The 22,046-nt window shown below is 34.5% G+C and overlaps 2 protein-coding genes across 3 annotated transcripts; one reads left to right on the top strand and one right to left on the bottom strand.

Annotated features, from left to right (window-relative positions):
- Positions 1 to 2,666: 2,666 nt before the first annotated feature.
- Positions 2,667 to 6,016, bottom strand: LOC125075224 (calmodulin-like protein 4). The gene is made up of 6 exons (XM_047686917.1): positions 5,898 to 6,016; positions 5,759 to 5,789; positions 4,928 to 5,041; positions 4,409 to 4,500; positions 4,031 to 4,138; positions 2,667 to 3,210 (listed from the first exon to the last, which is right to left on the bottom strand). Exons 1-6 carry the CDS (start codon positions 5,898 to 5,900, stop codon positions 3,109 to 3,111), a joined length of 450 nt encoding a protein of 149 aa, XP_047542873.1. The 5' UTR covers positions 5,901 to 6,016; the 3' UTR covers positions 2,667 to 3,108.
- A 243-nt stretch (positions 6,017 to 6,259) lies between these two features.
- Positions 6,260 to 14,238, top strand: LOC125075196 (solute carrier family 25 member 44). Of its 2 annotated transcripts, none has more exons than XM_047686837.1 (8): positions 6,260 to 6,415; positions 9,188 to 9,636; positions 10,151 to 10,302; positions 10,843 to 10,932; positions 11,772 to 11,891; positions 12,668 to 12,851; positions 12,950 to 13,077; positions 14,022 to 14,238. In XM_047686837.1, the coding sequence occupies exons 2-8, from the start codon at positions 9,450 to 9,452 to the stop codon at positions 14,214 to 14,216; spliced, it is 1,056 nt and encodes a 351-aa protein (XP_047542793.1). In that variant the 5' UTR covers positions 6,260 to 6,415; positions 9,188 to 9,449; the 3' UTR covers positions 14,217 to 14,238. The 2 variants fall into 2 exon arrangements, with proteins under 2 accessions (XP_047542793.1, XP_047542792.1); XM_047686836.1 differs by having other exon boundaries at positions 9,182 to 9,636.
- Positions 14,239 to 22,046: the final 7,808 nt, after the last annotated feature.

Below are 22,046 nucleotides of genomic sequence, written 5' to 3'. Positions count from 1 at the left end.
AAAACAAAACACAGATAGAAATGAAATACTTTCAACTGTCAAATTTATGTCTTGTGTGTTACGTGCGTTAAGGAACGATTTTCTAGATCTTTTCCAAATTGTACGAGATAAGGATTTTGAATTTGGATTAATTCAAAATCAATTTAGCTTCATAGATTCGTTTTGAAATAAAATAAATTTAGAATTGAATTAAATTTGAGTTTCTCCTGTGCTCACGCTTTTGTTCTGTGTATATCAGAGCGTCTGCTAGTTTGTTTGGTTATGAATGTTATTGCGATATTATGGTAACTCCAATATTATTAAATACGGTTTTGCGATCGTGTGTGTTCGACAATGAGACCTGTCACTAATAAAAAATTATTTGTCAATTGTCAGTTGAGGTTAATGCTGATTCCGTTGTTGGAAAATCTTTAATGAAATATATTCCAATGACAGGAGAGATAAAGATAAACAAACCTTAGATGACATACTCTATTTAAGTCTTTATTTATAATACAACAATATTCTATTTAAGTATTTGTATTAATTTTAATTTTGTTTCCAAAGTTCCGATTAAACTCTGACATTCGAAACGAAATTTACACGAATTCATAATTAACAATTCTTTAACAGTCTGTGGTATTAATCACGACCGATAATGTCATGTCAATTCAAAGTAAAAGCTGATTTTATTCGAATCGACTTTATTACAAGAATGTTTAGATCAACATACTTTATATTCGACTTATTAATGTCAAATTATTTACGAGAGAAAGAGATAAAGTGATGTGTTATTCTACCAGGTTGCATTTTAACAGGACACAAGCGAAAGAGATAGCTGTATTTTTGTCAAGTTTTCTCAACGGAATCAGCACTATTGTAATAAATTAACTGCTCTTATGTATTTTTAATTAAATAGCTTTAGTTATAATTAGCAATTGGACCACGATACTAGTGCCATATCATATTACAGGTTTGTTAATATTTAAATAAAATGTTTTAATGATTTAATTGTTTTATTTGACTGCCCTTTTATGTAAGATATTTGAAGTGATAACTTCTTATGGGAGGATAAATCGCTTCGTTACGTAAACCGAAACATATCCACAATTATAGGACATTAATAAATAAGGATTTTTTAGTCGTAAAATTCGTATAATCGAGATATTTCGATATTGAATCCATAAATTTCAATGATATTAAGTTCAACGGGCGGCCGCCGGCCATGTTTGACGTCTACCGTTGCGTTAGCTTGTTCCAAATAAATGTGCAGGGTAAACTCAATGGAAACTTAAACAGTAGTAAACAGGATTTGTTTAGTTTTATCTATTTTACCCGAGCGAAGCCGGGTTTTCATTTAGTCTTATAATATTATGGTATTATCGACTAAGCTTTTAATTTAAATGCTTCAGACTTAACACAAATAATTAGACAAATCTCTATTAATTGTATAAAGGATATATTCGAAGAAGTCTTCAATAAGAATTAATTTGAGGTATTTTTTTAATTAGGTTGAATCTGATTTTTATTATGTTGAATGGTATTTGTAACAAGGTATTGTTGACCGTACTATAAGCATAGTCGTTTAAGTACCTTTTAAAGTTGACAAGAACGAAGCTAATTAATAAAACGAATTATAAAAATATAAATTTTATAACATCATATTACTTACTCAGTGAAACGGAACGCAATAACATCTAGTTCATTATATATTTTTTAATATTAATCTTTTATATTTTTACAAGTTTGTTATTTTTCCACATGTTGCTATCGTGACATCCCTCTTTTCATTTTTGTTATTTCGGTTGCCATGGGCAACAGTCTCTCAGTTGCCCAATTAATCCAACTTTTATTTACTTATTTTAACTAAGCACATGTCAAGCATATATTGTATCTTTTTTAAATACACCATAACATATTAAAATCGCCTTTATTGCAACTAACACAGAAACATCTTCCAGCATCAGAAGCAAAATAAAATACGTGTGCCCGACAGAAGTAATGACATAAACTGTCCGAAATACCGCTAGAGCTGTGGGTTAGAGTGAGAGGAGCCTGCCTAACGCTGTCGTATGCGTGGGAAAGGGAAGCCAGACAGACTGGCGCCGTAACGCGTTACGTAACGAAGCGAATCCATAAGAAGTAGAACAGTAACTACTGAGTTTCTTGCCGTTTCTTCTCGGTAGAATCGACATTCCGAACCGGTGGTAGCTTTACTTTCAATAGTTTGTTAAATGACGATTCAAAAGTGCTTGTAAAAGCCTATTTGAATAAAGTATATTTTGATTTGATTTGATAGTCCACTATCGATAGACTATCGATGGTTAAGGTCTTAGCGATAGTATCGATAGCTCTCCATGGTCGATACTATCAATAGTATTGTTAGCGATACTATGCAAATATCTGTACATGCAAATTGAAAAAAAAAAACAAAAAAAAATATATCCCGCTGAGTTTCTTTCGCCGGTTCTTCTCAGGTCCGAGGTGTTAAATTCCGAAACGGTGGTAGATTTTTGACTATCAATAAGCAAGTGTAAACGATACTATCGATATCCTAAATAGTTTTCGAGGTCAACTATCGATAGTTCTGCAACGCTGATAAGAAGTTATCACTTCAAAAATGAAAAAACCATTTATAGTCAAAAATTTTAATATAAAAATAAACTTTGACAAAAAAAAATTTAATATCGAATTGTGACTCCAGCATATTTATATAAAAAAAGGTTATTTTTAAAGTTTAATTGCAAAGAGCTTGACCTGAATAAGTGCCTTCATAAGTTTCATATGGTAACCCAGCGATAGTTAATTTATTATACTTTTTTCGGGTTCCACGTGATAGTGACTGCTGGCAATAATAATAATTAAATACAGATTATCTATAAATACTGGACGGTAAAAATAGTTTTGATGAAGAATTCTCTTAAAGAACGCCAAATAAAATACAAGTTAATACTTCATTACGAAAATAGTAATCTACCTTAATAAATAGACCAATGAGCCGTATACTGGCAACATTCGTATATATTTTTTACAAGTGGCAACGATTTAGATTTTTTTAATTACAATAAAAAAATTCACATTTAATATAAAAATAAACAGCTTCAAATTGATGTGATTAATATTTATAATTCAGTAATAGTCTGGCACGGGTGCGCAGGCTATCTTCACGAAGTCTTCGTAACGAACAATACCGTTGTTGGAGACGTTCGCTTCACGGAATATATTGTCCACCTGAAAATTAAAATTGAACAAATTTAACATAACAAACATCCTTTCTAAATATTTTATACAGAGTGTATCTAGGTACTGATGTCTGATGTCATACAAGGGAGAACACGCAGGATTTATTATAGTCTTCAAGAGTATGCTCAAAAAAAAATCTGGGGGTTTGAACCCACAACCTCGGGGTAAATGACCTTATAACAAGCCACGGGTCCAACATAGCTAGCTATATAAGCAAGGAGTCAAATAAGAGGTACGGCCTTTTCTTACTATCTTAATCACACAAACTCCCCAACACTTTAATTTTCACTTTTGGGGACGACGTTGTTTTTAATTATAATTAAAGACACTTACTAATTTTATGTTATAGTAATTAATTAGCCAGCACACCTTTCTTGTGCGGTTTTTAGCAAACGAATGGCTGGTTTTCCGACTTTATTATATGTTCAATTTCAAGTCAAATTAAAAACCATATTATTATTTAAATAACTTAAATATTTCAATCTAAACGGAAAGAATCAACCGAGATACTAAAATATTTGTAGAATACAGTTTTGTGATTTATTAAAGCAATGAAATATTTAATGTCGGTAACATAAGGTAAATACAGGATGTATAAAAACGAATACACTAAACCAAGAGTGAAGCGAGTAAGTGAGGTTTAATTCCATAGTGTGTGTGTAAATAGAAAAAAACATATCATTATTCCTATCAAAATTTAATTTTCAAATATAAATATGCAAAGGATTAATAAGATCAGTAGAGTTATAAGAAATAACTCAAAAATTATATTAATTACTGAAACATGTAAGTATATGGCAACATTTACCTCTCTCGACGATAGGCCTTCGCCCCAGTTCTGCAACAAGTTACGCAGCTGCTTCGATGGGATAACACCCCTCTTGTCATTGTCACCGGCTTTAAACGCGTTAACAACCTTAAATAGGGAGAATTCAAATTAACTAAATTGACCGTCAAGGAACAAGACTTTGTATTGTTGTGTTCCAGTTTGAAAGGTGAGTGAGCCAGTGTATAACACGTATAAGGGACAGAACTGACTCAAATTTCTTAGACACTGATGGATATAGGCAAAAAAAAATTTTAATGTAACTTTGGTGAAATGGTTAATTTATATAGCTGCAAATCCTGATGGCCCAGGTTCGATCCCCAGTTTAGGCATTAAAATTTTGAAATAAACAATACTTACTTCATGCGGTAGGTTCTCTGCTCTGGAATGTATATGCATCACCTCCAGAAAATCTGCAAACGACATTTTGCCACCTTTGCCTTTTAAGTAACCTGAAAAAAAAAAAAAAGAATTTATTTTTATCAGTGCAGTTATGAGAGACCCAATTGTAACTAAGTTTAAAAATGATATTAAGAAATACATAAGAAATATATCTTGGGTGTTTTATTGTTTTGTATAAAGTCCGCAAGAACAAGGAGAAATAGATTCTATCGCAGTAAAAGTGGGACATTGGAGGATTGTGATCAATTGTCAGTGGATCATTTGCCAGTCTACATCGAAAAGAAATAAAAAACTCTGCTATTCACGCAGAAATATTATAATTATTATGTGAAATAAAAAAGCGAAAATATTTTTTGTTACAAAAAATCTCTGTCATGTACAAAAAGGTTGTAGTATCATATGTATCAGAACAATAATTTACATAACAAGTATTAACATTACAGCCTAAACTGAATTTAAGTAAATTGATATACAAACCAGTTAGTTCCTGTATAGTTGGACTCATGCCTAAAGACCTCATTACAACAGTCAGCTCGTCCAAAGAAGTGATTTGACCGGATCTCGCAAAGAGATAGAAGCATTCCCGGAATTCTGAAAAAAAAATCATGAATTACACGATTTCAGAAATATTAAGTATATTCAAAAATTTAACCTATTTCATCCATTTTTGAAAAGAAGTTTGTTATCTTGTTTTTTTGGCTTACAAGCGAGTTCGCAGGCAAAAAACATTGTGTAAGGAAAAAGTATTATGCTCCCTTTCTTTCACGAGAAAGAAAGGGATCCCTGATCCCTCTCTATTATATACAGTTTTATACACTATTTAAATCTTTATTTTAATTCTCAAGGTATTTCTAAAGACAATTTTATATGTTGAAATTTACTTATTTTCAAACATTATTGGTTAATTTCATTGTGTCTGTTGTTTAATACATTATATATAGCGAAAGAGACTTCGTCCCAAGCGAATATAGCGCGACATATTATATCTATATAAGATATAGGCAGAACCGTAACTGATATGATTATTATTATTAACGCAAAAAAGGAAAATTTTCATGTTCAATGTTCAACAAATCATCGTGACTGGCATATGACACACGCGAGCGAAGCTGGCGACGAAAATTAGTCTCAAATAGCACCTATTTATCTTATCAACTATCTGCTAATATTATATTGAGGGCATAGTATAACGGTGATAATATCGTTTGCATAATAATGATACTTTTGACAAATCCAGTTATTAATTTTGAATATTATATTTATTTAAGTAGGTAATTAAGCAAGATTAAATAGAAATAATCTACATACCATCGATGTCTTGTTCTTTGAAATAACGTGCCTGCAACAAATATAAAATATTGATGTTAATTATACTTTTACTCAAAAGAGACACAAACAAAAAAAAATCCTAACAAATATATTTTTTTTTAAAACATTAATATATTACCATTGTTTTTAAAAGAAATATGTAAACATTGAAAAACACAGAAAAGTTAGGAAAAGTTTTGTGATTGTAATTGCGAAAAACAATGTCAGTTCACAGTTGTGAAAGACACAACACAGATAACAACAAGAAAAACAATTGAACGAAGGGGATAAATTTCCCACATAAAATAAATAAATAATTAAATTGCTATCAAGCTTCTTACGACTAGTTAAAGCTGAATATTTATTAATATCTAATTTTATTTTAGAATTTGAAACGTTTTCCAATGAATTAGGCGAAAATACACATCAGTTTTAGTTTCAGTAACATTATTAATTATTCTATCTGTGGTCTTAGATAAGATGAAAAAGACCAATCAGCTGACTGACAGCCACGAAGGACTTATTTTTCCATGGTGTAATTATCTGAATTGAGTAAATTATTACATAAAACATTTTTCAAAGCTGTCCGTAGTGATTTGTGTTTAATTCTGTTACGCATGTGATACAAATTATAATGGATTTTGTTGACTACACGAGGTGAGTTATATACTATGTATAATTCGATATTGTATCTCTTATTAGTTGTGCACAAAAATATGTTTAATAAATATAAGAATGTAAATAAATACATAAATACACAATATATGTCTGAAATTTAATTTAATATATATTAATTTAGACGGCAAACATGACTCGCTATGATCATTATATTACGTTTATAAAAATGAAGGTTACTTTGCTTTAAATTGATATAAAATTTTGTTTTAAAGAACTCATTTTAACCAAATATCCCGACATTCACGTTTAGAAATGTTACTTTTCTTCTTATCAGTTACATTAAGTCTATTTGGATTATATCGTCAAAGATCCTTGGATTAAAAATATATTTGATTGTATTTATTTTTTATTATGTACATACACTAATAAAAAAAAAATTAAGTACAAGTATGTTACTATATTTAATCAACTTTTAAATAAATAATAATAATTGTTATTATTATATTTAATTCATCAATAATTAAGAAAAGAAAATACAGTTACAATAGAGAAGGCACAATATTTTTCACCTTAGCATGTATTTTAGCATACAGTTAAAAAAAGGTGGTATAATGTTTCGTACATTTGTAAAATACAATTGTCAGCTTTTATAGGCATTATTACTTTACATTTAAATCAGTGAAATTAAGGCAGCATTGATGGTGTAAGGTAGTTAAACTCATTTGTACATCTCTTATTTCCAATGTCTTTGGGATGAAGGTGACACAACTTCACCTTCATAAAATATAAAAAAAAAAAAATACATCGTTTTACAAGATCATGAAATGAAGATACAGCCTAGAAATAATATCTTAAAATCAAGTAATGTTTAAATTATTCTCTTTGATTAATAGAACTAAAAAAAAGGAATCTCTATGTTCAAAATTATTTACTCATAATACCTTTCTCAATTCACTTTCCGTATCGAATGCATTGCATTCTTTACTGATATTTGCATTCTGTAGCAAAGGAACAAACTCTTCAGCGTTATATAATAGTATAAATATATCTTGCGATCATATAAATAAACATGATAGCTGGTATAAATATAACCCTTTGCTACCTAGAATTTATATATATATATATATATATATGTGTGTATAGTTTTATATATCCTCGGTTCGCCTGCAAAAGTCACGAAGTATTTTTTTTTCGTATTTTTATATTGATATGAAGTTTTAATTGTTATTTCAAAACGCACATAATGCAAAAACAGTTTTGTGATAACTTCAATAATTTAGAAGTTTTAAAATTTAGCTATGTGACGTTCATACATCGAAAGCCAAATAAATTGAATTAACGATTAAAATGGCATACAAATCTAAAAATAAGAATAAAACACATAGCAACTTTTGCAGGTACAAGGACGATTTTATCATAATTTTATAGTATATTTTATTAGTTTTATTATGTGTTATTAATAATATTATTGTTATATATTTTTGCATGTGATATTTGTCTACTGTTGTTTGTCCTACTGAAATTAAAATAAAATAAATATATATCTATATAATCGATATATTATATCATGCATGTCATTTTTATTTACATTATACATTATAAGTTGAAGTTAGTAGGTAATGCTTATTAAATAACCATTAACGTCAATTAAAATACTTTACCTTTATAATTAAAAACTTTATATATATTATTATATGGAAGACTTTATTTTTGACATGATTAAATATTAATTCTCTTAAGTTTTTGAGCTTTAAATTCATTACCCTAAGCTGTTTTACTTTAATGAACGATAACAATTTATTTTTTACACAAAAACATCGCTTTTACTCCTGCAAAGCTAAAACCAAGAGGCTAGTCGACTAAAGTTATAATCTGCACATCTCTAGTCGTTCGAATCAAACTTATAATTTTACTACACATAACAAGCAATGTGTTTATTGCCGTCTTATGCGAGAGGCTGCAGGCCGGACTAATAGGTGGTCCCATAAAAGGTGAACTGGTCTCTAGTACTCGATTTCCTGCTCTGTAAAACTGTCAAGGCGCCAAGGCCAGAAGAATGAGTCAGAGTGTTAACAGTATGTTAAAAAAACCCATCATATTAACCCAGTCAAAAAAGTCCTAGAGGATTAGGATCCTCGGAGAGAGTGACTCCACCGAGGAGAGTGCTCTTTGGCTCTTTGAAGACGACAAGAGATCGCTTACATACTAGTGTGTCTACAATATTATATTATATTGGCATAATTTTTTAGCATGACTGACTTTGCTTTGTATGTTCGTCTTTGTTTAATTTGTGTGTTAGGATAATGGCTTACTAACTCTAGATCTCCTAAAAATAAAGTGTAAATTATTGTAATCAGTATATATTATGATTTTAAAAATAGTTATTTAACGAAAGTTGAAAATAATAATTAATTTAATCAAAAATCCATAAATAAATTGCTGTCACGTGACACAAAAAGCTCCCGATCGGTCGGGTATATGATGACGTCGCTTGTTTGTTAACCTCGTTTGCCTACTGTATGTGGATTATATGTGCCACAGATTACAATACAGGCAGGTGACGTCACCGACCCCATTGCAGCGCCATATTGTCAATGTAGCGTTTTCGCGCGCTATTTGAATATGGAATTTTTAATTTGATATATTTCAGCAAATATGTACTAGAATTATATAAATTTTACAAATTATATAAAAAAAACTTTACTGGGTTCCTTAACCTCTACTAAATAATATAAAATGGATTTTAAAAACTAGTCCAATATATTGTAACCCACGTGTAAAGCGTCCTTAAGTTAATTGTTTTAGTTGCAGTTGCCGCTCGTAACGTCACAAGAAAAATGGAAGAAGCAGAAATCATAAAAAGACACACGGAATATTTGGAAAAATCAAAAATAACCTAAACATAAAAATCATCGTTAACTAGTCGAATTGTTTTATTTATATATTATTTATAAAGAAAGTATAGATGTTTTATTAATAATCAAATTATATTATAATTCCATTTAATATTGTATAAAATACAATGATAATTTAAGTACCAAAGAAACATAGAATCAGTATATATAGGAATTACATGTTTGTCAACGTATGGAATACGAGAGAAACGGTGGAAATAGAAGAGAAAAAGAAAGAGGATAGGAAGGAAACGATGGCAGCGACGATGGTTGAGACGCCTCCCCCCCAGCTCATAACGAATATCGAGTGGGGGATGATGGACAAGAGTAAATTCTATCCTCTGTACACGTTGAGCAGTTTCACAGGTAATTCAATGATTAGTCTCGCTGCTGACGTCTAGCTTATTGGGCTGCAAATTCTAAGGTCTTGGTCCAACTTGTTGATGTTGAAGAAACTTGTCAAATTTTCTGTCAAATAGTCTCAGAGACAGCTTGGAGATGCCGTTTGTGTGTCTTTTTTATCTTATAATTTGGAGAACGAGCAATTGGACCACCTGATGGTAAGTGGTCACCACCGCCCGCCGAAATGGTGGTAGTGGCTTTGTTCATTCCCCTTGGGGCAGTTACTAGGTACCGCCCACTCATCAGATATTCTACCGCCAAACAGCAGTACTCAGTATTGTTGTGTGCCAGTTTGAAGGGTGAGTGAGTGTAACTACAGGCACAAGGGACATAACATCTTAGTTCCCAAGGTCGGTGGCGCATTGGCGATGGAAGGAATGGTTAATATTTCTTACAGCGCCGTTTTCTATGGGCGTTGGTGACCGCTTATCAAGTGGCCCATTAGCTATAACTAAAAAAAAACTGTGACGTATTACAGTTCGATGCGCGCTCTATCCGTTGACGTTAATAAAAACTCAGATACAAGTTCAGAGGAAGAAGGAAGCTTACAAAGGCGTATCAGACGCGATAACGAAGATCTACGCGAGCGAAGGCGTGTCCGGTCTGTACCGGGGATTTTGGTTGTCTAGTGTGAGTGGTATTTTCGAAATTATTTTTACTAAGCTTTTTTTTTAATATGTCATTGTTGAACTATGTCTTCATTTGCTTCGCCATTACCGTCTTTACCATAGGGCACATGGGGCACGTGCCCAGGGCCCGCATCCTGAGAGGGTCCCGAAGAACCAACAATTTACCAAATTAAACCAAAAAATATCTAGCAAAAGGGCCCCAAATTCATGAGTGCCCAAGGGTCCCAGCATAGCTTGAGACGGCTCTGTGCTTTGCCAAGAATGATCTAGACCTCATTTCACCACTTTAGTTTGGTTCATGGCTACAATTTATTAAAAAAAACTCAATCTCTCGTGCAATGAACATGAATGTCGATAAGTTGGCAACACAAATCTCTTACTCATTACACAAGACGCTCACGCACGCACACACAAAACAGACGCAAACACAGATTCGCGTACATTTTTGTAGAATCACATTTGAATTATTTCTTCTTGGTTCATATCTGTGGTAAATGTAATGTTCACAGTTCATTACGTTTGATAGTTTTTCCTTCCACAGTTTCAGATAATCTCTGGAGTGTTCTATATATCAACGTACGAAGGCGTCAGGCACGAACTCGGCCGATACGAAATTAGTCCTAGATTGAAGGTAGGTACTTTATTCTGGATTTGTATGCTCTCGGAAGACCTTGTTATATTTAAAAAGAAAACTGGATGGAGGATGATGAAAGCGATTTTGTTTGTAAAACTGTTCCTGAGCTTCTAAATATGTTGGTGGATTATACACACATTTGTTACGAATGTAGAATTGAGGTACAGTTGTTGAGTTATGATAAACTAAAAATTATGTCAGCTCGATTCAGCGTGGGTAGCTCGGGATAAAAGAACTTTTAAATCAAACATTGAAACAGCCATAGCGTGTAGCGTAAGAAAAATAATGAAGTAGGTTTTTGGTGAAAAATGCTGACTTTTAAATCGTCATTTAACAGAACTGTGTAGGAAGTAAAGCTACGTAGATAAGCTAGCTAGATTCTACAGAGAAGAACCGTCAAGAAACTCTATTGTCTAGGAGGTTCAGCTCAAATACGACTTCATGAGTCCGTCGAGGCACTGGCTAAATTAATACCTCTCATCTAATTTTACATTAACAGCCTGTAAATTTTCCACTGCTGAGGTAAGACCTCCTCCCCCATAGAGGAGAAGGGTCGGAGTATATTTCACCACGCTGCCGCAATGCGGGTTGGTGGAATACACATGTGGCAGAATTTCGTTGAAATTAGACACATGCAGGTATCCTCACGATGTTTTCCTTCACCGCCGAGCATGAAATGAATTATAAACACAAATTGCAAATGAATTATAAGCACATGAAAATTCAATGAACCCGAAATCATCGGTTAAGTTGCACGCATTTCAACCACTGGGCCATCGCGGCTCGCCTGCCATCCAATGCTACCAGTTATAAAAATACTTGTTCGTGTTTTCCAGTCGTTCATCGGCGGCGGCTGCGCGTCCATCGTCGGTCAAACTGTAATCGTTCCGTTCGACGTGCTGAGCCAACACCTCATGGTGCTGGGCTTGGCTAAGGGTACAGGCGTTAAGAACGCGGTGAGCATTTGTGTTCATTATCAAACTTGAATTAAAAAACGATGCGACATAATATGTACCAGCTGTGCGCGCGATTTGTGCCCGTTTGGATTCAACAGAAAGTTATTGTTGTAGCCCAAGTTACTCCTTATTGCATCAGCTATCTGCCAGTGAAAGTCCTGTCGAAATCGGTCCAGCCGTTCCAGAGATTAGCCGGAACAAACAGACAGACAAAAATTGAAAAGATGCGATTTCGTATGTATGTATACACGGTACATATACGTAAATAACATTTTTTACAATTTTTGTCTGTCTGTCTGTTTGTTCCGGCTAATCTCTGTAACGGCTGAACCGATTTCGACGGGACTTTCACTGGCAGATAGCGGATGTAATAAGGAGTAACGTAGGCTACTTTTATTTTAGAATTATATTTAGAATAAAAATAAAATCACGCTACAATATCCAGATAACTTAAATTCAAACAACGCGCAGGAAGACGCGGTGTGCCCGCGACTTCCTGGGCCTTTTTATAAAATAAAAAATAAAAAAAACTGTTACTCTTAACTACTTATATCCACTTTAATTTTACTTCCAAAATTCCGATAACAGTTTCGTCGACGTTCAAACGACAATCGCGAATCCACAGCGAATATCACAGATTAATCGAGCTCTCGACCAATGATGTCGCGTCAATTCAAGGTCAAATGTTGTTTACGTGGCTTTTGTCCTCCAATGTTTGGATTAGAGTACGCATGTAGTATATATAGCATGTATAATAAAAGCGTGGACGTGTGCAGAAGATCAACCCGCTGGGCCTGGACCTGACGCTGCGGCTGTCGAAGGCGGCGCTGGCGCGGCAGGTGGCGCTGCGCGTGTACCGCCTGCACGGGCCGCTCGGCTACTACCGCGGGTACGCCGCCTCGCTGGCCGCCTACGTGCCCAACTCCGCGCTCTGGTGGGCGCTCTACACCGCTTACCAGGGTACCTCGTACTTTTACTCGAAAACGAGTAGCCACTGAGTTCCATGCACCGGCATCCACAATATTAAAACATACTAAAACTAAGATCTCGATTTCCAGATGAACTCTTCAAGATCAGCCCGTCGTGGGTGTCGCACCTGTTGATACAGTGCGTGGCGGGCACGCTCGGTGGCTTTACGACGACGATTCTCACCAATCCCCTCGATATTGTCCGGGCGAGACTACAGGTACGTTAAATCCAGTTAAAGCCTTTTGAAGTGATAACTTCTTATGGGAGGGTAAACCGCTTCGTTACGTAACGCGTTACGGCACCAGTCTGTCTGTCTTCCCTTTCTCACGCACACGACAGCGATATGACTCCTCTCTCACTCTAACCCACAGCGATATTCGTAATTTAGATAGTGACGCACGTATTTTAAGAGCTTACCCAAATGTGCGGTATTTATAGTGCATATGTGTGTAAACATATCAGCTTGCGCAAAACCCAGGGCCGGATCTACCGTATGGCTTTTTGGGTTTCGGCCCAGTGTCCCGTAAATCAAAAGGGCTCTCAGCTGAGTCAAGTAAATGTAAAAAATAGACGGTAATGCGAAAGAATTACCAAATTTTATTAAATCAAACAGATCGCATGGTTTGCAGCCATGCGAGTCCGCTAATTAATCAAACCGATTCAAATCAATTAATTCAAGTGTACATTCAGGTGTGTCTTAGGGCCCCTAAGTAATATCAGCTCAGGGCCCCCTAAACTCACGGTCCGGCCTTGAGAAAACCAGATATTAACCTTAGTTCCTTATCCCAAGGTTGGTGAATTAGCAATGCTGATTACTGACCAACAGAACGCTTATTTGCCAGTACGCCTACCTGTATAATTGTATATCCAAAGACTTTGTGCTAGCCTGTCTGGGTAGGTACCGTACACTCATCAGGTATTCTATCGCAAAATAGTACCCAATATTGTTGTGTTCCGGTTTGAAGGGTGAGTGAGCCAGTGTAACTACAGGCACAGGGGACGTAACATCTTAGTTCCCAAGGTTGCCGGTGCATTGGTGATGTAAGGAATGGTTAATATTTCTTATATCGCCATTGTCTATGGGCGGTGGTGACCACTTACCATCAGGTGGCCCAATTGCTCGTCCGCCTACTTATATCAAATGAATTAAATTGTTTCCAGGTTGAAGGAGTCGGTACAATGAAAGACGTCTTCAAAGAGTTATGGCGGGAAGAAGGTCTTATAGGTCTATATGCGAAGGGTTTATCAGCGAGGCTCGTTCAGTCTGCCTGCTTCTCCTTCTCCATAATACTGGGCTACGAGAGTATAAAACGGGTCTCCCTTAGTGATGAGTACAGGACCAGAGTCCGCTGGTGATTAAATAAAATTTGACGTTTAATTTTGTGTTTTATTTGTTGCACTTGAGAAACGAAGGATTGTCTCTTGGCTGTTTCTTGTTTATATTATATAAATGTTACCAGTTATAATATAAATAAATAAAGTACAAAATCTTTATATACTAAATTTTGTTTTGGTTTTGGTGAGTTTGTTTGGAACCAATCCTGGTTGTAAAATCAGGTAAACTTGACGTAAAAATGTAATTTGGTTTTGTAAAAATATTTGTAAAATGCTGAACCGTTACCCCGACGTGAAGGGAGGGGGGTGTTGTGTAATGTGCGAGTCGCCGGTGCCAAGAACACCTAGAGCGCACTAGTTCACCAATATTTTCACTAAAAAACCAGCGATAACCACTCTATCTCTTCAGGGGAGACGGAACGAACGGAAATAGGTTCCGTCACTAAAGGTAATATTTTTCATAATGCGACTGGTGTTTCCATCCGTTAACGCGCTTTTAGCATCTACCCAATCCCTTTGTATGTTATTAGATCCCCCCTACACGGCAGAACTAATTTTAAATGTTTTTTTTTTTTGTATATTTGAGTCCCTGATTTATTTTTGTCCGTACGAAGTCGGCACCTGGTGATCATAAGATTGACCGTCTCGCCTTTCTAGTGGCTTATATGAGGCGGCAGATGGCGAGATCCTTTGTTCGAAGCCCAAGGTTATTGTTTTGTTTTCAGTAGAAAAATTCTCAGTAACAGTCCGAGGTCGGGAAGTTTAAGATTACGCCTGAACTTTCCGATCGTTTACCGATTTGATTCCCTCATGTCTGGTCCTCCTTGAATCAATTCTATAAACTCGAAAACGCTTTTGTTATACAATCGTTATTTTGTTAAGCCATAAATCATATAAGTTTGCGCTCGATAGCTCTCAATGGCGATGCTCGCGCAACTGGGCTTCGCGCAAGTGTGGCAGGCACACAAACATTCGAACTTGTGTGTTCGAAAATGTGACAATAGTAACAAGTGTCCGTGCCACACATGTGACCACTTATTTGAACACATGTCTGGCGCCGGGGTTATATGTCCTGAGTAGTTAGTCAGACCCTCTTAAGAACCACCGCCGCAACTGAAATCGGTTACGACGACATCGTCATCAATAATACAGATTTACAATAAGTAACTTATTATAAGATTACTATACCCTTTTCAAGTTAGCTTGATCTCTTTGACAGACGGGCTAGTGATGGGAAACAGAAAATATAACACATATAAGAGTCGATGGAACGATTGAATGCGTAATTCAAATTAGAATTCAAACTATTAACCTTATATTTCTAAAAATAATTATACCAGCTAAAGAGACTTAAACCAAAAGGACCCCCATTCGTAACAGTAACTTAACAATTATCTTTAATAAGGATTTTTGTAATCAATATTTGTAGCAGTTACTGCCTGTTATTCGCGTCCCTACCGTCCGACCGATGTAACATTGTACAAGCGTCTATTGTTTTCAGTGTTTCTATTTAAATTTTTCTTTGAGGCAATAATATATAATATAAAAACTCTTAAAATTTTCGGATAACGCTCGAATCTTTAGGAACTTTTGTATTATATGTATTTTTTTTAATATTTTTACAATTTTTAATTTAATTAAATTAAGAAAATAATTTGTTAGTCATTGCAAAGTTATGTCGATCAGAAAAATTTACATCTGTTAAAAAGATCAAGCTATCTTGTACAGGGTAGATTGTAAATTAATATTTGACGGTACTCCAGAGGGCTACATTAAGATATATGTGGATACCCTTATAATTTTAAACTTAGTAATACAAAATCGAAATAATACAATAGTTCAACTTTGTTATTCAACATATCTTCGTATGAAGTCACTTTGTTTGTATTTAAAAGAGTGACTCAATGTTTAACAACGGAACTTCGCCGGTTGGGATGATAGTAAAATTAGTCAGACTTTTAGCCCGACTATTAATTATTTATAATACTGTTATAACTACTGACTGCAAGTGGAATTCGACCCACATAAATTCCGTTTATTGTCAAATGTCAATGATAGCGCGCCAATTCGACATCTATGTCAATTGTCAAATATTGCTTTTTTTTTTTTTAAATCTCTCGTGTATCTTTTGATATTTTTCCATTTTCGGCTTCGCTTGAAAAACCCTGTCAAAGAAACAAGAGTGTTTTTTTTATTTTTATTTCTATATCATTATTTAATAATAATAATATGCGGATAATTTGGTCGGCAATAAATAAATTGTTTTTTTTTTTTGTATTATTATCTAATTATTAGTTAAATTATGCTACATAAGTCATTAAAACGAATAAAATACAATCAAACTAAGACATAGCCAATTTCAATACTTCTAATTTATTAATATATTCCTAATTATAATCGTATAAATATCACACCGCTTGTGTAATAAATCATTAATTTCGAACTACTTGGATTTAATTGTATTAAAAAAGGCAATAACAATAAAAAAATATCGTTTCTGTTTTGTCATTGTTATCGTGTTAATTAAGCTATTGTTGCGGGCAAGCATTTGATTTTCAATGGTATTTCTACTTCATTGATTCAAGTCAACCGCGATGACTGTATGGTTAGAACATGCGTCTGCAATTGCCGATAAAAAACCCACGCACCACTGAATTTATATGCATAGTTGTATTTACAATTCTTTCGGCGGTGCAAGAAAATGCTATAAAAATAATGTATGCTAAATAGATTTAAGTTTATTTTTGTTTACTTTTTTTATAAATTTTATTTTTACTAAATTTTATCTTATTCGTCCTTAGTAGTATGTTTTAGTCAAATTAGTAGGAATATAAAAAAAAAAAAAGATAAGTAATTAGTGCAGATATAAGCGACTTGGTGTAATAACTGTAATACTTATATTTATCAAATAAAGATGATTATTACTATTATGTTGTGTGAAAATAATTTCGCCTTGTGTGTGTATAATTATTACTATTGCGTTATTAGTTTTAATTAGTTATTAACAGACTTCAGCCTTGTACTGTCAAATATTCAAAATCTAATCAACGACAATAAGATTTAGATATAGACAATCTGGACGTCTACTGCTGGACATAGGCCTCCCCTAAAGATAGCCACAACGATCGGTCTTGTGCAGTCCTCAACCAGCGGCTTACCGCGACATTCACCAAGTCGTCGGACCACTTTGGGTCCATGGCCACCACTCGAGAACTATATATTATAGTAACGCATATTTGAGCTGAAGAACAATCCTTATTAAAAAGAGAGACGTTATTAAGAGGATATTAACAGAATCTCACACATTGGAATCATGTGAAATGCACATTAAAGTAATAATGAGCAATAAGCTAAATCAGTAATTATAAGCATTCAGTAAAGATCGGTTACTTTTAACAGATACACTTATTTCTTAAATGTATATAAAATTAGGCTAAAATAAAAGAAAGCATTTACATAGAAATATTTATTTCATTAAACAAAAAAAAAACAATATATATATATATATATATCCCGCTGAGTTTCTTTCGCCGGTTCTTCTCAGGTCCAAGGTGCTAAATTCCGAACCGGTGGTAGATTTTGGACAATCAATAAGCAAGTGTAAACACTTCTATATTGAATAAAGATTTTTGACTTTGACAAAGACTTCAGAACGATTCGAGGGCCTCCCTTCCAACTTTGCTTTAAAATGTAATAAATGAAAAAATATACAATTAATAATAATTACGTAAATAATTTGTTTCCTATTAATTTTAAACTATTTTAAAAATATAAACTGGTTTTGTTCTTATTAAGTTTAAAGACGTTTTCAATAAATAGATCACAATTTCAACATTTGCAGTTCTCCAGAGTCACAAAAAATCACACGACATTGTTTCAAAATCTCTTAACACCTAATTCACTCGGTCGTTACACACTTTTATTACCGAGTGTTGACAGCACAAAATTTGACAAACTTAGATGATTAGTGAACATTACATTACATTAACAGCCTGTAAATTTCCCACTGCTGGGCTAAGAATTATCTCCTTTTGAGGAGAAGGTCCACCATGCTGCTCCAATGCGGATTGGTGTATACAAATGTGGCAGAATTTCGTTGAAATTAGACACGTGCAGGTTTTCTCACGATGTTTTCCTTCACCGCCGAGCACGAGATGAATTATAAACCAAAATTAAGCACATGAAAATTCAGTGGTGCGCCTGCGTGCGTTTGATGCGATCATCGGTTAATATGCACGCGTTCAAACCTCTGGGCCATCTCGGCTACAACCTATTAAAAGAACAAATTTGCAATGTATCGTCTACATGTTACGTTATTTGTGAACACATTTTATTATTTTTAAATTTGAGACAATTCGATAAAAAAAATCTATACAATTAGCGATATATGAGGAGAGAAAGAGACAGCGATACTGTGTGAGCGAGAGATGTATACAGGCAACTATTATTCCCGATCTTTATATCAGCATATTTATGTATAAAATCTTATGAAACTTTATATATCACCTAATGGAATTAGTGATAGGCCAAAACTTTTATTATATTTATTTAAGTTTAAAATATATACATCATCCTCCTGCCCTTATCCCAATTTTACTTGGGGTCGGCGCAGTATGTCCTCTTCTTCCATACTTCTCTGTTAGACGTCATCTCACAAGTAACATTCTTTCTAACCATATCGTCTTTCACACAATCCATCCATCGTTTCTTGGGTCGTCCCCTACCTCTATATCCATCCACATCCATACTCAAAACCTTTCTCACAACATGGTCCTCATTCCTCCGCATAACATGCCCATACCAAGACAGCCGGTTTCCAGATAGCTTCTCGGTTACCGGTGCCACTTTCAAACTTCCTCTTATGTACTCATTCCTTACTCTATCCATTCGCGTAACACCACACATTGCTCTCAGCATTCTCATCTCCGCCACATGCAATTGTCTTTCAGTCATCCCTTTTATAGCCCAACACTCTGATCCATATAGAATAGCAGGTCTGATCATGGTCTTATAGATCTTCCCCTTAAGTCTAAGGGGAATACGGGGGTCACAAATTGTTCCCGTAACCTGCCGCCATTTCATCCACCCTGTGTTAATCCTGTGCTTTACCGTTCGATCTATTTCGCCATCGCCTTGAATGAGTGAACCGAGATACCGGAAGTCGGAGCAGACTGGAAGGGCTACGCCATCAAGCGCTATGGCTTCAGGACCGGAGAGACCGCCGAAATCGCAGAACATGTATTCAGTCTTCGTTCTACTGATTTTCAAGCCAACATTCTCCAGTTTCTGTTGCCAATCTTCCAATCTATTCTGGATCTCAGGTCCATCTTCACCAACCAGTACAATGTCGTCGGCAAAAAGCATGCACCAGGGTGCCTCCTCCTGTATGTTCGCCGTTAGAGCGTCCATAATCAGCAGGAAGAGGTAAGGACTTAGAGCCGACCCTTGGTGCAACCCTACAGCCACACTGAACTGGTCAGTGTTGCCGGCAGACGATCGGACGTAGGTACAGGATCCCCTGTACATAGCACGGACTAACTCCACATACTTCCCAGGCAAACCTTTCTCTTTCAATGCCCACCATAACACTTCACGAGGCACCCTATCATAGGCTTTCTCGAGATCAATGAATACCATGTGCAGGTTCTTGTGAGCAGCTTGTTTAAAATATATACACTCAAAATAAATTAATAACTTAACACTTTCACATTATATTTATATATTTAATATTAGACACAGATTGCATACATCGAAAACAGTCATTTTTAGTGTTTGTTATAAAAGGCAACTAACCTTATATCAATCGACATTTGCCAAGTACACAAAAAAAAAGTTGCGTACTCGAAATAATGCCACACAAAACAGGTGGCCTTTTGCCAAATTATGAGCAGTCAACACAGTGCAGATAAAAAAAAATTAAAAATGGCGCCAAAATTCAGCACACCGTAAAAAAAAATTTAAAGTATAAATCCCAACAAAACACGACTCTCTAAGATCCTATCGTTTCATTGTAACATTCAATACATTATTATTTTTAAAATATAAATAATTCCCTTTGATTCATCGTCATTAAAAATATTTCTGTTAAATACGGCCAGTCCTCGTACTGTTAGGTTCTCGAAATACGCGACGTAAATCGAAACGGCGTAAGTCGAGACGTATTAGATTGCTTCGTTTTTTTCTTCTTGCTGTGACATTGACCTCGCGACAATTGAATTCTCCTGTGCCGGAATTCGAAACAACAAATGACGTAAGCTTCGGGAATAGTGTCAAAACATAGTTCGACGTCACTCGAAACGACGTAAGTCGAGGACTGCCTGTAGTCTGTTATTTGTAAAATTTATATAAATTGTAGTATTTGTACTCGTCTTACAGATATACATTAAAATATTGCCTACCCGGTTACTTTAAGAAATCAATCGTATTGCTAACGAATCCTAAAACGCATGTACGAGACGTTATTATAAGCGTTTTAATAAATAAAAATTTAAGTTCCAATGGTGCATTTAAATTTTTTTGATAAAGTACTTCAAAATGTTGATTTTCCTAATAAAAACCCACAAATAATATATTTCGGCAAAATAAACACGTTTTCTTGGCATATTTTTTTTTTTTTAAAAAACACATTAATTCGTTTTGGTGACGTAATATTGGTAAAAACAACCGTTGTGTATGTACGACTGGCCCTCGTTCAACGCTAACAGCTATAAATATTTGATGTTTTTTGGAGAAATAATGATTTAGAATCGCTTTCGTTGTTATAGTGTCTAGTCGTACAGATACTAGAATTTAAATTCCACAATAGTTGATTATCAAAGTTCCAGATGATATTGAAATGACAGCTTTTGCCTATATGACGTCACATAGCGACTCGTGTTTTAGGTCACGTGATATATAGACTAAAAATAACAACTTTTAGTTATCATATAATAAAAAAATAATGTACTTTTATTACCCAAAATCAGAATATATAAATATATTTCTCAATTTCATAATTTATTTTCACTACCGAAACCTATTAAGAACTCGTATAATCAGTTATTTAGTCGTTGTTAAGCTAAATACAGTCAGTTGTTGATATATAAAAGCGATTCATTAAATAAAATAACCGGGTACGCGTTTTTGCAACGCAAGCGCTTTAATATCTAGAAGTATCTGAGCCCGTGACTTGCCCACGTGGAATTCGTTTTGGGACGAAAATGTTTCAAGAACTTCTATACAACCCCCTCAAACAGCCTGAGTTCTCCTTGCGGTTCAAGCTTGCTGCGCACCAAATTTGGTTACAATCGATTAATTTGTATATTTTTATTACAGATGTCGTAGCTAATTGGTTAAATTAGTCAATTATTTAACAGTCTAGACACTTCACTAAAGTGCGCCATACAGTCAGCGACCTGAATGACATCCGCCTTTCATAGAATAAGGGACTCTTATGGATGTAAAAATATTTATATCGATAGTTTAGGCTGGAACATAATTATTTGGTTAGATGCTAAATATTACAATATCGCGCTGGCTGATTACTCTAAAAGCCCTATTGGCTGAGTGTCATACAGGCCGCTTGGTTGAACAGCGCCGTTTAGTAAAGTGGCTGGGCGTTTTATTCGATGGCCAGTTAAGCTATTTGCCTGCGACATTTGTATAAACTGTTTTATTAATGTACTTAGTACAAAAAATAAATTAAAAAAAAAACATAATACATTTCAATAAGTAGAAATGTATTAATTTTTAAATTAACTTTGGTGTTAAGTTGTTTTTCAAAGACATACCAAATACCATTGTAAAAACTTTGTTCCATTATATGGAATTTAAAATTAAACTTAAACATAAATGTGTTTAGTCAGCTTTTAG

This window comes from Vanessa atalanta, chromosome 30 (assembly GCF_905147765.1).
Source record: "Vanessa atalanta chromosome 30, ilVanAtal1.2, whole genome shotgun sequence".
Taxonomy (NCBI): domain Eukaryota; kingdom Metazoa; phylum Arthropoda; class Insecta; order Lepidoptera; family Nymphalidae; genus Vanessa; species Vanessa atalanta.
This window is presented reverse-complemented; position numbering and strand designations above follow the sequence as displayed.